We start from the raw sequence: 17,615 nt of genomic DNA on the forward strand, positions 1-17,615 counted from the left end.
AAAAAGGCTGGCCAAATAAATCAGGGTGGAAGAAACATTGGCTAAACGAGGGTTGTGTTTTTTGCCTGCCCCGAAGGATGAAACGTTTTCCAAACTCTTTATTAAATTCCCATGTGACCAAGGCAATCTTACATTTATATAAATGAAAAACGTACAAAATGAAATCACTTTAGTTGTAAATAGTTTACATCACAGACACCACTGAAACAACTGTAGTTGTAAAACATTACAAATCACTTATAAACCTAGTCATTTGTCAGTGAAGCATTACACAGCTCATTCAAATTCTGCCGCTTAAACCTCGTTCCTGCTCTACATATACTTTTCCCACAATTCTCCTCATTTTTCTCTATGCAGTTTGCTCCTTCCCTTTTCTAAAGATCCCAATTCCAGTTGTTTTACCTCAGTTACCAAATGATGAATCTTTCCCATTTGGAATAAGACTTCCTTGTGCTAGGTCTCCTGGACTTTCAGAATATCCACGACCTGCTTGTCAAGGACAGATTCCTTCCATAAAATCAAGGCATCAACCATGCTGGCAATTTGAGCACCTGCAGGTCGGGGTTGCACAATCTTGCCCCTGTCCTGTACTAATAGGTCCATTCTGTGCAGCTGCCATGGTTCCATGCTGGTTAGGCTGATTAGCAGAGGGTACTAGTGCTGCCTGGGTCAGTCAGGGGCTATTAGAATTACTCTGCAGTCCTACAACGAATCCGCAAGTACGGCAGGTGCAACGGCCAAAATAATAGATGCCAAAATGAAAAAAGGCCAGCACTCGTGTGGAATATTGCTTTATTCCAAAATAAACAATGCACCATCCAGTCAAAACCCAAACCAGTTTCAGCAGTAAACCTGCCTTCCTCAGTGGGACCAATACACATACCATACTATATTAAAGATATAAATACAAAGGAATATTCTGATTGGCTAATTCACAAATGTTCATTTAAGCCAGGGCTAAATAACCCCCCTAGCTTAATGATCCAACATTTTTCTTTTTTATTAAGTAAACTATGTAGTCCTATATTATTTGTTCTATCTCCTTGGATTCCATCAATGACAAGAAATCAAAATTCAGCTGTAGAGTGAGGGAATGTTTATATAGGGCATCAGACTGCCTTTTCTTCCTAATATCACTTAAATGTTCTGATATACAGATTCTTAAAGTACATCATGTTTGGCCAATATAGAATGCAGCACAGGAGCAAGTAGCCAGATAGATGAACCCAATCTGAGCTACAATTGCTTAAAAATTTATATCATATACCCAAGGGGTATTTTTGCTACAGAATTGTTTTGATTTTGAAACATACTTAGAAAACGAACAATGTTCACATGGGTAACATCCTACTACTTTATTACCAGTCAATGTAGTTTGGCAAATCAATGGATTTGATTTGTGTTTATAATGACTGAAATAAGACCCAAGTGTTTTGCCCCTGCGATATGAGAACGTACATCTCATGGCAAGAATTTGATAGTTTCTGATCTGTCCTTAATATATCCCAATATCTGTCAATTTGTCTCAAATGTCCAGTATTCCAACCAAATTTAGTAGTGAATAATAACAGAACTTTCACTGGCTGCCCTCTCCTGATATTCCAGTAGTTTATACCTATCCTGTTGGGAAGCCCATTCACCAATAGTAACTATATTCCTAAAATCATACCCTCTAGAAATAAATCTGTTAGTTAAATCTCGTCTATGATATTCAAAACTTTGCTCAGTAGAGCAAACCCTTCTGACACGTAAAAATTGTGATTTAGGAATGTTTTTAATGATATGGTGGGGATGAAAACTGGAAGCATGCAAAAGAAAATTATATTCTGGATATTTACGATACGCAGTACTTAAAGTATGATCTATATTCCTGGATACCATCACATCCAAAAAATTAATTTCATGATGACTATGATGAACCATGTTAGTATTACCCTGGACACCACTTCTCTTACTTTTAGCAATACCTTGGGGAGCAGTGGTATTAAATGGAAAGTATAGAGAAAAGGCCTGTCCAAATCTGTCCTCCATGCTAACTCCATTTTGTCCGTTGAGCAAAACTTTTTCAGTTGATCATGTTCTTCGGTGGCAAAAAGGTCCAATGGCACACCAATTTTTTGGCTATGCCAAGAAACTTCCCGATGCAGTTGCCACTGGTGGGGGTCTGACAGACTTGTGCTGTTATCTGCTAGATGGTTGTGTACACTTCGCAAGTACTGTGCTATGAGGTGTAAACCTAGGAAGTCAGCTGTTTCCCCAAACATCCATTGCTAGGCTGCAAAGCAGATAAATAGAAGGGAGGGGGATGACCCACTTATGTACCACACAACTGTGGTGGTGTGTCTTCACTACTAAGCCTTCCAAAAGGAATGGGAAAGCCAGCAGTACATCAGGCCTTTTTGGACCATCATATCTATGTTTTTGCATCTGAACTTTGAATTCCATTTTCCTCGAGTCTGGAGGTGGATGAAGTGGACTCCACAGGCTATTTCTGATGCATCTGTTAAGAGTTTGCTCCTTGGGGATGAATTTGAAAGGGAAACCCAGATTGAGGGAGCATATCTGAGCCCACCAAACAAATTCCTCTCAGAGACAAGGGATCAGCTTGACCTTGGCTGTAAGAGGCTGTGAATGCTGGGACCACTCATTCTTGAAGTACCACTGAAGCTTCCTCATGTGTAGTCTGGCCCAGGGAATTATGAGGATGCAAGAGGCCATGTAACCCAGGGCTCTGAGACACTCCTTCACCATTTGTTTGAAGTACAGGGTAAGGAGAACAACCTCGTCCAGAGGCAAGGCCTTCTGGAGGGCTGAATTCAGTAGGCCCCTTCAGGAACATTATCCTGGTTGTGGAGTGTCAGATTTCTGTGCACTAACTGTGAACCTCACAGAGGTTAGTTTTTTTTTTGGTGAAAAGCAGGTCTGATTAGAGTTTTTCTGGGTTGCCTTGATGAGGCAACCAACCAAAAAGGAGTACATTTGGATTCCCTTTGTTGTGCAGAAGGCTATCAAAGGGGCTAGTCAAGATCCTGGGAGCAGGAGACAAGCCAGATGGCAAAACACAGAACTGACCGTGCCTGGTACCTCCTCTACAGTGCAAGAAGCTTCTTGTGATTCCTCTATGGGGACATGAAGGTATGCATCTTAAATCCAGGGTAACCAGAAGAGCATTGGGTGAGATCATGGGTAGAAGTGGTTTCTAAAGGGTTAGCATACTGAGTTTTAGTAGCTGCAGGAATGGGCAGTCTTGACAGGTCTAGTACTGGCCACCATTTAACTTTTTTACTAGGTACCAGAAGAGTGTGGAGTAAAATCCTCTTCCTTTTAAGTTTTCTGGTAAAAGTTCCACAGAGCCCTCAGCAGATAGTAACTGGGCCAATGCCGCTTTTTTTTTTTTTTTTGCTTTGGTGGAATGTATGGGATGCCTGAAGGAACCAAGGGTTGCTTGAATTTGAGCTTGTAACCCTTTGAAATAATGTTCAACACCCAATGGTCTGTAGTAATGTGCTCCCAGACTCTGTGGAATACTGATAGCCATAGTACTCCATACCCCCTCCACAACCCCCTTCCAAGCTAGGGGGGAGAGACTGAGTCCGTTGTTCCTTGCTAGGGGGTCAACTGGTTCTGAGTGTCACTGTTTGGGTCACTGGTGCCATCTTCGGATCCTTTCCCTACAGGTCTTTGCCCAGCCTTTGGTTGGGAAGGAAAGGACCAATGCCTGGATGGGTAGTTTCTGCTGAAGTAAGGAGGTTGAACCTTTAAGTCCTTAACAGCCTGCATGAACTGAACCTAGTCTTCCATTTAACTGAGCACAGCTTCAGCCTTGGGATCAAAAAGAAAGTCATCCAAAGGGAAGTCCAAGAGGCTGGACTTGACATTATCTGGGAGGGACTATTCTCAGCCAGGCATGCCTTATGACAGAACCTGTAGCTATAGTCCTACTGCAAGCTTCCTCAGCAACGCAGACACAGTGGCAGAGTGTTTGGCTACCTGAGAGCAGGAATTACAAAGGTCTGCTAACTCCTCAGAAAGACAGTTAATATCCATGCCCATCAATTCATGCTTCATTTGGTCTAACAGTTACTTGGTATTCAACTATGTGAAACTGGAAGTTCAAGGCCTACATGGAGAGGGCAGCAGACGTATAAACTTCTTTGCCAAATCTATCCAAAACCCTATTTCGTCAGTAGGTAAGGTTTTTTTTAGACAAACTGACTTTGGCTCCCTTGGGGTGTCGTCTGAGGCACCAAGCCTGGATCGTTTTTCCTTCTTTCACCTATGTATGTCTACCTCCACTCGACAGACAGAAGCCATAAGATGCAAACAGCCTGGTGAATCACCAAGATTATTTGCTAAAATCTCAGCTCTACACCTAATGGTCTGCTTTTAAAACTAGCACAAAAACGAAGGCTGGGGATGTCATACTCTGGCCACAAGCAAGTCACACAGAGTGGAAGTCCCAGTGTGGTATTGGTTTGCTACAGAGACTTATTAATTCTCTGACATTAGTCAAACCATTATATAACAGGTTCCCCAACGGGGCACTTAACTTTCTCAAGTCATCTTTCTCTGGTGGAGAGAAAGATAACTCCAGAAAGTTAAGTGCCTCTGAGGAACCTGTTATATAAACGGTTTGACTAATGTCAGAGAATTAATAATGGTCTCTGTAGCAAACCAATACAACAGGTTCCCCAAAGGGGCACTTAACTTTCTGGAGTCATCTTTCTCTAATGCAGACAGACCAATGCACTGACTGGCACTCTGCTTTGAGCTTACACAGCAAGAACAAACTGATATAGCACCGGACAACTACCCTTACCCCAAAGAGCAGCAACGTCAGATAGGGTGTCCTCCAGCTCCAACTATTCTCTGGTAGTCAGGCCTGCCAAGTGCTTCCACAGCAGGAAATCACACAAATTAGGGCTGCAACAGTGAACAAAATTTTTTCCAACTGTCAATTTTGAAAGAACAAATCTATTTGAGGTGTTCCCCACATCTGGGTCAAATCCTGAAGACCTCTGTCCAGAGTTTCTGGTCATGAGAGTACATCTAGGACCTGTTTAGCCTGCATGCTGCCATGTTTTGCTCCAATGGGATGCTACAAAGGTAGCTCCCAGGCCAACACTGCTAACCGGCACAGGGGTATGACCTTTAATCCCATTAACTTGAGGTACCAAGTGAATGTCGTGCTACCTGTGAATAAAAAGAGACCATAAGTGAAGAACTTAAAGGCCCGAATCTCTGTGAACATACCTTTGATACTTGTGAGCTTTATAGCATCTGAAGGATGTCATTTCACCTTGCACTTGAACTCCCTTGGACACTACTCCCCATTCAAAATCTGACTAGGCCACGTGGACTGAATGAACCAAGGCCTGGAGGGAGAAAGGTAGTCCTGGATTGAGAGCTTTGATCCCTCCATCGCTAACTCTAGTCTGATTAACTATAGCCCTGGTACCTGGAACTCTAAGGGGTGCAGGTGCTGGGACCAACATTTTAATCACCAATGAATCTCTCTCATATGGATTCTGGTCAGTTGCACCATTAGGATCACTGATGCCAACAGGGCTAGAATTTTAAGAAATTTTCAGAGGCAGCATCTTGCAGACAGATGCCTGAACACGTTTTGATTAAGACAGGACTGTCTTCTGGTAGAAAGACTATTCTTATTTTTGTCCTTCTGGTAGAAAGACTATTCTTATTTTTGTCCATCTATCATACACCCCAGGAAGATCATTCTTTAAGAGGGTGTGAGACAGGCGTTTTGCAGTTTCAACTTTAAAGCCCAGGTGAACTAGAATGGAATCCTACAAGGTCTTGACCAAACACCTTCAAACAGACCCTGAACAAATAAAGTTGTCAGAATCAGGAAAAATGTAGATGCCCTGGGTCCTGCAACAAGCAACCACTAGAGCCAGGCACTTTGTGAATACAAAAGGCACAGGAGACAGCCCAAAGGATAATGCCGAAAACTGATTATTGGAATCAGATAGCATCTCTCTGATTTCCTAAAGTTGTAAGCAAATGAAATGTGATAAACATCTTTCAGATCTAGATTCCCCACGACTTCAGAGTCTTCTCTTAATCATTCTTTAACAAGAGACTGAACCTTCTGAGAAAAAAAAACTTTTATCTGGTTTGGAAATATTATTCTCCATTTCCTCTTGGTATCCTGATTCTTGTTTGGCTGGGAATTTTGCTTGTTCTACCCCATGAAGTTGGATGCCTTAAGGGAAAAACCTGAGAATAAAAGACATTTTAGATACTCAGTGCATCAAATTACCTCTACCACACCAACGTTTGAGAATCTGGGAAGCAGCAGAACCAAACACAAACTCAGAACTTAAAGGAACATTCAAAATCTCATGTTTTAAATCCTCAGAAAAAAATCTGGTTTTGTAACAAAACATGCCTAAAAAAAAAAAATAAGGTGGTGCATTTCTAAATTGTGTTTTGACCTACCAAGACACTTCTCAAGGCACATTTTGAAATCCAAGTCACACTAGAAACAATTACATATATAAAATTCCTGTTCAGCAAGCAAAGATGTAGCAAAATCATCTAAACTGCAAGCACACTGCAAAACGGACTTTCACCTAAAGCCTAGATAATGTAGAAATCAAAAGAATGAATTACTGCAGCAAGCCAACCCTCCCACCCACCCACAGTTCATTTACTAGAGATGTTACACAGCCCCTTTGATAATGTGCTTATTTTTCATCATTTTTTTCAGTTTTAAACACGACCGAGTAGTATCATAGTATCACACACACCTACTTTAGCAGGAAGAGTTAGATTTTATGCCAATTAGATGTCCAGATTTTTGGCTGCACATTTATTTTTCAAGGGCCTTTTTCCTGTTTTCAAACTCTGCAGGTTATACTTAGAAAAACAGTAAGATTATGGAGATAATGTTACCAGATGGTAAAATCCAGGCAATAAAAATGTACTTGGATTCACCAATACCAAACACCCAGGCCTACTTACCAGCTAAATGAAAAGATGTGTACAGAAAACATACAAGGTACTTGAGAATTCATATGACAAGTGGTTTTGCTGGCAGAGCAAGGAGGCTTGCAGATGAGTGAAGCTACCAAACTGAAGTTTGTGCGCCTAGCCCAGACTTTGGAGGCAATACATCAATGAATGCAGATTATGTTAACTCAAGAAAGGGGTACCCAGCAGTCAAAGGATACTCACAAAGACACAGAATACTGCATATACAAGGTAACAAAAAAGTTTAAGGGGTGAAAGAGAAATTAAGCCAACAGGGATTTGTGCAGCCAGGATAAGGCAGAAAAGGCAAGGAGACAAACTGTGGAATGGGAAGAGACCGAGTGGCTTTTAAACCACATCCCAGACAGCAGGTAATCTACTTAAGAATAACAGCAGTATTAAAATAGAAGGAAAGAGGCAAAGTATTAAAAAAAAAAAAAAAAAAAAAGGAATCCGAGGTCAACAAAACAGAAGCATCTATACAAAGAAATAAGCAATGTATATAGCATTATAGCATTCTTCACTATGATTACAGAAATCAGTCCCAACAAAATGCCATTTTGACAATGTATGGATGCAATTTGTAGCAAAGGGTATGTTATGTACTTACCAACAAGATGATTCCATTTAGGACAAGTTTAGAATCTACAATGTCAAGAAAATTCAGGACGTGGGCACACATGTCTAGATACCTAAAAGAACGCAAAAAAATGTTTCCCCAAACACTGGGAATACATCCTTTGAGTGTGTGTAGAACTGGCAGACCATTAAAAAGGCATTACAGCAACTTTTATGGGCAGACATAAAACTTTGAATAAGGAAAAATAAAAATATTAAGGTGGTGGTATCAAATTCAGAGAAACCAAGCTACAGTAAAAGCCCTTGGTAAGTATGAGAATGCTCTTATCGAAGCAGCAACTGCCAGGAAATGGAAAGCAATACAACATTAGAGGATACACCAGAAATGTAAGTGCGAGTAAAATACATACTACATAATAAAAGCATCAATGTGATTGTAGTTTGCTTCCTAGACGGCCAGGAGTACTACACTGAGAAATGAAAACCTATCACAAAACACTCAAAGGTTTTCCACATTCTCCAACGCGTTTTACAAATACAGCAGCAGCACATATCTGAATCACTGCCATTCCTGTATTATACAAAACCAACAAGTGAAGAGCACAGTCAGCAATTTGTAGCAAAGGGTATGTTATGTACTTACCAACAAGATGATTCCTTTTAGGACAAGTTTAGAATCTACACCGACATTGAGGAGCTCAAGGCATAGCTTGTCAAATTTATCTGGGGTAAGCTTGTTTAGTATCCTGAAAAGAAATTTACACGTTTTAGGTTTAGTTTATATGCAATCCTCTCAATCAGAACACAATGTACAGGATGAATTCCCTGAAAGTATGAAACAAAGTACATGAGAAAAATCCAGGAATTACTACCTTTTATATCATCTTTGGACAAAAGCAAACGAGAGAGTACACCACAAAGAAAAATTGTTCGCCAGAAATAAATGCAATGAGATAATGTGCCATAAATTAAATTAAGCAATCCTGCTAGGTTTGCAGGTTATTACTAGGCTAATGACCCCCACAGAGTCTAAGCCTAAACATACTTTCCAAAAGGTGAGAATCAAACCCTTAAGTGTGTGTGAAAAGAATAGTTGTGTAAAATCTTAACATAACCATAGATGCCCTTTCTCTTCCATGTTCCAGTATTCTTAGAGTGGGGAAACTCCACCTCAGGTGACCTGAACGTCGGCTCCTGTACAAAAGCTTAAGCCTGGCTGCTATAGGTGCGTGGGTCGTCCGAGGTAGGGCCATAAACCAGGGACCTTAAATGGGATGTCTGCATGCACAGTCCTCAGAACTTAATTGCCCAGTCGGACAGTCAAACAAAGCCAAATGATGTCCATCAGAAGTGTGAAGTGCCATTTGCTGGCTAGTGTGATCTTAGTCTAGGAGGAGCTCCAGGGTGGCCTCTAGACAGGTCAATAATGATGAAGGGGGATAGGTGGGAGGGAAGGAATAAAGCAACATGGAAGAGAAGGACATCTATGGTTATGGTAAGATTTTACACAATTATTCTATGTCCTCTATTCCTACGTTGCAGAATTTTTTTTAGAGTGGGGGAGTGCCACAGCTTAGGACAGAGGAAGGGAGGAGGTAGAGGTGGCGGATTCCAGAAAACATTACAGGAATGCTCTAGCAAACCCTGCCCTGACTCTGGATACATGGTCCAATTTGTAGTGTTTGGTAAAGGTATGTATAGTGAACCAGGTGGCTGCTTTAGAGGATGCTATGGCTCTGGTAGAGTGAGCTCTAACACCTTGAAGTAGGTTCCTTCCCATGGTAGGAGTAGCAGAAGCAGACAGTTTTTCTGATGCAGCAGGAGATGGTTTGTTTGCAGACTATCTTGCCCAGGGCCCTGGGGTGGAAGGATAGATACAAAGAGTTGGTTAGATTTTCTGATGGACTTAAGTTTTGTCCAAGTAAAACCTCAGTTGTTTGTGCACGTTCCGGTTTAAGGACAGTTCATTGACCACCTCAGGCATGAAAGATTGGTGCGCAGGGTCACTCTGTCCTTGTGGAAGATAGTGTGGGCAGGCCATGAGAGTTTGCAACTCTGACACCCTTCTTTCAGAGATAAGTGCCACCAGAACAGTCTTCCATGTGCACATTTGGAGTGTTGCAGAGCTGGCTGGCTCGAATGGAACTAGTGTGAGTTTTTCTAGGATAAAGTGTAGGTCCCCAAGGTGATGGGACTGTCTTTTGATGGTCTGATGTGCAAGACCCCTTTCAGGAACAATTTAACATCTATCCTGGCTAGTAGAGGGGGTTCTAGGGAGTAAGCAGGCTGAACCTGCAGATAGCATGAAAGGCCAGCCTTAAGTTCATACACATAAGTGAGGACTAGAGGGGCATCCACTTGAAAAGGATCCCTATATGCCTATCGAGACACCACTTGGAGAATCTTTCCCATTTTGACATGTAGGATCTCCTTGTAGTAGGTTTCCCGGCCTCCCTCAGGACTGAAAGCACATCACCGGAGTACTGGTGTCTGAAAGGAATTAAAAGTTTATCACCCAGAGAGTTAGACATGACATCTGTAGGTGATGATGGAGGAATGTTACCTTCTGTTGTGCGAGTAGGTCTACCCTGTGGGGTAACTTGTGGTGATTTCCCTTGGCGATTGATGATAGTAGAAGGGGGAACCAGTGCTGCCTTGGCCAGTAGGGCGTCACCTGCAAGATTTTTGGTTTGTCCTTCCTGATTTTCAGGAGGACTTTTTGAATGAGAGGGAAGGATGGACATGCATATAGACACCATCCCTTCCATGAAATGCTGAAGGTGCCCACCCTCCAGGCTAGTAAAGAGTGATCCTCTGTGCAGAATTTCTGCAACTGTCTGTTATTGGGGGGGGGGGGGCAAACAAATCTACCTGAGGTGCGCCCCACCAGCAGACTATGTCTAGAAAGGCTTCCCTGTTCACCATCCACTCGTGTTTTAGAGTGGACGATCTGCTGAGAACATCGGCTTGCTGGTTGTCCTGGGAAAGGATGCAAGTTACCTGCAAGGAAAAGTTTTTTCTGGAGGCTAGATCCCAAATCTGGATTGTTATCCAGCAAAGGAGGTAAGACTTGGTCCCTCCTTGTTTGGTGAGATACCACATGACTGTGGTATTGTCTGTCTAGATGTGAAGGGGGCCTGGTTGCAGCAGTGGGAGAAAGGTTTTCAGGACCAGAAGGACTGCTGTAATTTCCCTCACATTGATGTGTTTCTTTTACACGGAAGGTTGCCAGGTCTTTTGGATCCTGACTGAAGGCCTTCATGGTAGCCCCAAATCCTAGGTCTGATGCATCCGTATGCATGAACTGAATGGAAGTGGATGGATGAAGTGGAAGGCCTGAGTTCATTTGAATTTGTTGAATCCACCACCCTAGTACTGCTTTGAGGCAGGGCAAGAGTGGAATCAAACTCTAGAGGGTGTTTGTGTTGGGACTACACATTTTTCAAATACCAAAGGCAGCATAATGACTGTGGCTGCCATTAGGCCCAGAACTCTTAGGAATTGTCTTGCTGATATCTGTTGAACCTGCATCAGGTCTTGGAAGGGGGCACAGGGGGAGAGAATTGTGTCCTGAGGAAGGAAGGCCCACATCAGGTCTGTTCTGATCTTGCAGCCCAAACAGATTTTGTCCTGCTGGGGAGTTAGGGATCATTTGGGGAAGTTGAGAGTGGACCCCAAGACTTGTATCAGGCACATGGTGAACTGTAGATGGCTTTGTAGGGTACCTTCTCTTTCTGACAGAATGAGGATGCTGTCTAGGTGGGGTAGATTTGAATGCCTTTGGTTCTGCAAAAGGCTATTGCTGGGGCCAGGTATTTTGTGAATATCCTGGGTGTAGTGGATAAACCAAAGGGCAAGGTGGTAAATTGAAAGTGAGAACAGGGCCCAGTAAAATGCAAAAATTTTCTGAAAGAAGGTTTTATGGGAATATGAAGGTAGGCCTCTTTTAGATTCAGTGTGGCCATAAACACCTGGGCTGGCAGTAGTGGTAGAAGGGTTTGTAGGGGTAACATTCTGAATGATTGAACTATTAGGAAGAGATTGAAAGGACAAATGTAGAAATGGCCTCCAAGGGCTGTCTTTTTGGGTACCAGAAACAATAGAGTAAAATCCCTGTCCTCCTGGGGGGGTCAAGTTCTATAGTTCCATGGTTCAGAAGTTCTTTTAGTATCCAAGGAATAAGGTGTAGTTGACTTCTGAGGGGAAATTTAATGCCCCTTGTGGGGGGCTTTTCTTTCCAGGAGAGGAAATATCTCTCTTGTACTACAGACAGGACCCAGTGGTCTGTGGTGATAGTTCTCCAAAGGGGTAAGGCAGTGGGAGAGGCGGGCTGACAGGGAGAGGTGGGCAAAGCAGTCATGCATTGTTGGAGCCATTTCTGTCATGAAAGGGCTGTCCTAGTCGGTTGTGAGGTGGGTGGTCTGGAAGTGGCCTGCCTCCTAGCTCCATTTCTATGCTTGGAAGAGGATGTAGTAGCAGAGGTGGTCCTCCAGAAGAAAGCAGCCTTAGCAGGGTAGTGTCTACAATATTTAGGAAAAGGAGACACCAGAAGGTGCTTAATGTCCTGTAGCTCTTGACTTTTCTCCTGAAGGTTTTTAAAGAGCTCTGCAGACTGCTTACTAAACAGGAGGTTGTGGTCAAGAGGGGCATCTACAATTTTACACTTGAAGTGCTCTGGTATGGGTGGCAGGCAAAGGCATGAGTATCGGCGTAGCACTGATGCTGAGGCGGCAGACCTAGCAGAGGCTTCTGCCGCATAACTGCATCTTTTAGAATGGGTCTGCATTAAGGATTGTGTAAAAGATTGCCAATCTGAGCGGTCTCCAGGGAGGGAGTTAGGTGTTTTACTTTCTTTCCTTTTTAAAAGGAGTAATATTAGGTGAAGGCCTCGTTTCAGGGGTCTGGGTAGGAGCTGGGGCTTCAGGAGCTAGAGTCCCAGTCTGGCGTCTAGTGGGAGCTGGTTCATCCTCAACATCGGTAGAGGCAGACATCTGAGCTGCCTCCAAGGCCGTGCAGGCAAATACTTCCAAATCAGCTTCCTCGAGGAGAGTAGTAGTAGATGGCTCTAACAGACGTCTCTCAACTCCTTACTTGGAAGATGGCGGGACATCTGATGGCAGAGGGGCAGGAGTACTAGGCCTTGGCAACCTGGCCTTTTGTGGTGGTTCCGCCAGGGAAGCCAACTCAGGATCCATACCAAGTGCTAGCTTTTTAAGCCTATGGTTCGAGGTACAGATTATGGGCAGCCAGATGGTTTCTTAGTGTCTTCAGTACAAAGGATTGGCAAATAGGGCAAGAGGTACGGTTGTGTTCTCTGCCTAGGCAAAAGACAATAGTCATGCATGTCCTTGTGTGGAATCTGGTGCCCACATCGGAATTTACCCTTCTTGGCAGATAGCCCAAAGGGAAGGAACAGCAAAACCAAGCTCAAGCAAAAGCAAAAAAAACAAAAACCCCAACAGCGTACTTATCTTGAGACATACTGAAAGCAGAGGAGTGATGCGACTGATATGATGTCGACTGTGGCTGAAAAGTTCTGACATCTGTTCGTGCAGACGTTAAATTTAAGGCTCCTGGTTTATGGCCCTACGTCTGAAGTCCCACGCACCTACAGCAACCAAGCTTAAGTTTTTGTACAGGAGCAGACTTTCAGGTCGCTTGAGGTGCAGAATCCCACTCTAAGAATACTACAAAATGGGAATAGAGGGACATATAAAAGCTATGTACTCACCATAACTATACATCTGTGCTGTCCTTTTTCATTCCTAAACATATGGGTCTTGGATCAGACTGGCACTTCTCCAGATTCTTGGCTCTGACTCTCTACCTTCTCCAGATTCTTGGCTCTGACTCTCTACCTTCTCCCTTTACCTATTAATGCCCGTAACCACTGCATTACCTCAGAGTTTGCCGTTATTATAACTTGTGTACTGAATTGATGAATAGCAAGAAGGAAAACAGAACAGGGACTCAAACAGGAACTATGGTTCCCAACTAAAGAACTTTCAGGTCACACTGAAAGACAGGAACAGGGGAAGGAGGGGGAAGTTGAAGAAGAATGAAAATAGAGAACACAGAAGCATAGTTATGGTGAGTACATAATTTTTACACCCGATATTTTCATTCGTTTGTCAACGCATGGGACAGAGTCCCCAGCTATGATAACCTAGGGTGGCCCTCATGGAAGGTGGTACTAGAGAATCACAGAATGTAATGTAACCCAGTTTCTGGAGATATCCAACTTATAATAAGCAATAAAATGTATGAATGTTAGAGTAGCAGTTGCACAAATACCAACAGAAGTTCTGTCCCAGAAGGCAGATGATGTAGCCATAGATCTAGGCGAGTGCGCATTTGGAGGTTTTGGCGAGCTTAAGCCTTTAAAATTAGGAAATACAATCTGTTATCCATTTGGCTAGGGTAACGGTGGATACTGGTTTGCCCAATTTATTAATGGAAAAGGAAACAGTTGGTCAGTTTTTCTAAATTCTATCATTCCATGAAGATAAAAAAACGAAGATGCCTATGCACATCTAAAAGGTGAAGCATATACTTTTCTCATTTGTCAAATATGGAAAATTGATGACTTGCTTGAAACTTCAAAGATCATTTTTGGTAGAAATAAGGAGTTAGTATGCAAGGTAGCCACCTTTACAGAAAAAAAATCAAATAAGGTAGCTTTGAAGAAAGTGCTTGGAGTTTAGAAACTCACCTAACAGAAGTAACAGTCACACGACAGTCAGTCTTTCAAAAAAAAAAAAAAAACTAATCTCTAAACACAATAGTAAGATCCCAAGGTGAAGTGGGATTTTTTATCAGAGGTCTAAGCAAAAAGGTGCCTTTAAACGAATGCTTTACATAGCATGGATGAAGCCAGAAGGAAAGCACCGCCTCCTATACAGTAGTTAGTAATGGTTCCCAGCTAAACTTTGATGGCAGAGAAACTAGCACCACTCTGAAAAACTGAAGCAAGAAAAACTAAGAACAGAGATTGCAACAGTGAAAGAATCCATCTCTCTCTGCTGTGCCCAAAATGACAATTTATTTACTCAAATTTTTCTTGTAGAAGGTTTTTGGGATAAAAAAAAAAAAGGCGAACAGCAGAGGAAAGCCTAAAATAACTAGACATCATTCCAATTGAAGAAACCATACATTCAACCTGAGGCCTGTGATGTCCAGATGAGTCATCCCTGCCTGATGTGACAATATATCTGGAACAGGGTCCAGAGTCTAAGGGGGGCATCACAGATGAGACCGCAGGAAGGGGAACCATACTTGCAGAGGCCAGAAAGGAGCAAGGAGGACTATGCTGCTCTGCAACAGCAGTGCTTTCTAAAGAAATTTGGAGATAATGGGCAAGGGAGGGTATATATATATAGAAGACTGAAGGGCCAACCGTGGACTACAGCATCCCTCAGTGACTTCCCCAGAGGTTGAAATTAGGACAAAAACATCTGCTGCACTTGAGGGGAGAGGCAAACAGGTTGCAGCAAGGCTGACCCCATTTGGGAAAGATAGTTTTCACCATCATATGACTTGAGACACCACTGGGGAGGCATCAGGATAGTCCTGCCGAGCTCATCGGCTAGAATGTTGAGAGTTCCCTGGTATGTGCACTGCTACAAAAAAACGGTTGGAGGAGATCGCCCACTGCCAAATTCTCACTGCTTCTCAGCATATGTTCATAGGTAGGTACTAGGCTATCGGCCGTAGGGCCCATACAAGCCTAGCCAAAAAATGTACCCTGGCTTTCGCCACCCAAGAAAATTATTTTCCTGTGCCCCTGTCCAGCAGAGCCACAGAAGTGATCCCCGGGGTGAATTTCCCATTTCCCATCCAATCATCAAGATTTTTCTTGAAGAGTGCTAATGAGGAGCTCTGTTTGACATAGATAGGTAGTCTGTTCCAGAGTATGGGAAGTCTCTGGGACAGGAATCTATCCCTCCAGCATGTTCTGTTTATTGTGGTGACAAGGTTAAAGTCCCTAGAGCGTGTAGCTCGGAGGGATTGGGATTTCTTTAAGTGGAGCATGTCCAACAGCTCTGGGTTTGACATAGCTTTGTATGTTAGGCAGAGATCGCCCCCGAGTAGGCGATATGCGATGGAGTAAAGCTGTAGCTTTTTGAGACTGTCTGCATAGGGCATCTGTTTGAGGCCAGCTTTGTGAAGTATTTCTGTGGTCTTTCCAGTTGTTGTAGATGTCTTGTGAGGTACATACCAAAAGGGGCGTTGTACTCTATAATGGGTCTAATGAGTGATGAGTAGAGGGGAACAATGACCTCTTTTTCTGGATGAGAATCCTTTTGTGATGAGATGAGCCACGTAGAAGGATTTCCTGACCACTATGGCGATGTGATTATCAAAGGAGAGACTACCGTCCACCTGTGTCCCAAGGTCTCATCACATTTTCAGCATTAAGTAGACTACCAGCTATGTGGTAGTTCATGGGTACCGAGTTTTTACCAAAGGGGATGACAATACACTTTTTGGCACTGAGCTTCAGGCCATGGCTTTGAGACCAGGTATCTGTCTCAGTGAGGCCCTTTTGTAGTTTGTCCACATCGTTAGGAGTTTTGATTATGGCTCCTAGTTTGCAGTCATCTGCAAACTTTGTTAATAAAGACCTTCTGTGTTGGCCTGCACTTCACAGAAGTAGATACCAAACAGGAGAGGACCCAGGACTGAACCCTGTGGTACTCCACTTGTCACTGGTCTGATGTCGGATTTGGAATCCGCTACTTTCACAGTATGGGTTCTGTCCGTGAGCCAGTTGGCAACCCATCTTGTGACATAGGGATTTATACCTAGTTTAGTGAGCTTATCTATAATTCCAGAGTGGGGGATGGTGTCGAAAGCCTTGGCGAGATCTAGATAAGCTGTGTGAACCATTTTACTCTCATCTATGGCTTTGGTGACTGCTTCAAAGAAGTCAATCAGGTGCAGGAGACATGATCTGCCTTTTACAAATCCAAACTGAGTAGGGTCCAGAGCTTGGAGATTACCAATGTCTTTGTTTACGAGTTCCATGATGATACGTTCCATGGCCTTGCAGACCAGGCTCGTCAGGCTAATGGGGTGGTAGTTCCCGGGGTCCGTCGTGGCTCCCCCTTTGTGGAGTGGGATAACTGTCGCGGTGCGCCATTCAGTGGGTACAAAGCCTGAGGTGAGGCTATGATTGAACATGGTGCTTAGGTAGGGTGCCAGTACATTCTGTAGTTCGTGTAGAACGCAGCCTGGGATATTGTCAGGTCCCATGGATGCTGTGTTCTTGGCTTTGGAGAGTGTGTTTTTTACCTGTGCAGCCATGATTATAGGAACTTTGCATTCTTCCGGTATAGAGATGGGCCCTCTAGGGGGTGAGAGGGGGGTAAAGTTAGCACTGAACCTATCTGCTAGGATGTTGGCAATATCAGTTGGTTCTGTATATTTAGTGCCATTATGCTGTAATTATGTTGTAACTCAGAGCAGATCTGAGTGCTCCCATTTAAATTCTTGACATAGCATAGAATGCTTTGTGGTGTCAGTGGCAATTTTGTTTTCGTAACTAGCTTTGGAGGATTTTATGAGGGATCTCAGCTTCTTACTGAGGTTGACTAGGGAGTTCCTCCAGTCATGGGATTTTACTCTTTTTTGCAACAGTTTCTTTCTTCTGTTGTAGAGTTTGTTTATGGCAGAGGACCACCAGATTGGCTTCCTTTTTTTGGAGGATAACATCTTGGTTCTATTAGGGACAGCATAATCCATGCACTCGTGTAAGTGCTTATAAAGTGCATTTGTGTAGGATTTGGCAGTCATACCTCTATTGTCCGTCTGCATGGGTGTCATGAAGTTTGCCACTTCTGTCTTAAGAAGTGTGAAGTTGGCTTTTGAGAAGTTTTTTACAAAGGTTTCCCTAATTGGGGCTGGGGGTGGGATGTGGATGTCTAGGCTGATAAGCTTGTGGTGGGATCTGACCAACGAGGAATTGACCTCTGGTGTGGAACACCGGTTTCCCATGTTGGTAATGACCAGGTCTAGGATATTGCTGCCCCTGGTGGGGG

At 43.2% G+C, this 17,615-nt stretch overlaps 1 protein-coding gene across 1 annotated transcript in view; it reads right to left on the minus strand.

Annotated features, from left to right (window-relative positions):
- Positions 1–17,615, minus strand: part of EIF4G2 (eukaryotic translation initiation factor 4 gamma 2) — a 1,765,983-nt gene that overhangs the window by 1,332,955 nt on the left and 415,413 nt on the right. Inside the window, exon 5 of the mRNA XM_044059276.1 lies at positions 8,219–8,321. Coding sequence (XP_043915211.1) covers positions 8,219–8,321 — 103 coding nt within the window. The remainder of the gene's footprint in view (positions 1–8,218; positions 8,322–17,615) is intronic.

Source organism: Protopterus annectens, chromosome 17.part0, assembly GCF_019279795.1.
Source record: "Protopterus annectens isolate FY-2018-M chromosome 17.part0, PAN1.0, whole genome shotgun sequence".
Lineage (NCBI taxonomy): Eukaryota > Metazoa > Chordata > Ceratodontiformes > Protopteridae > Protopterus > Protopterus annectens.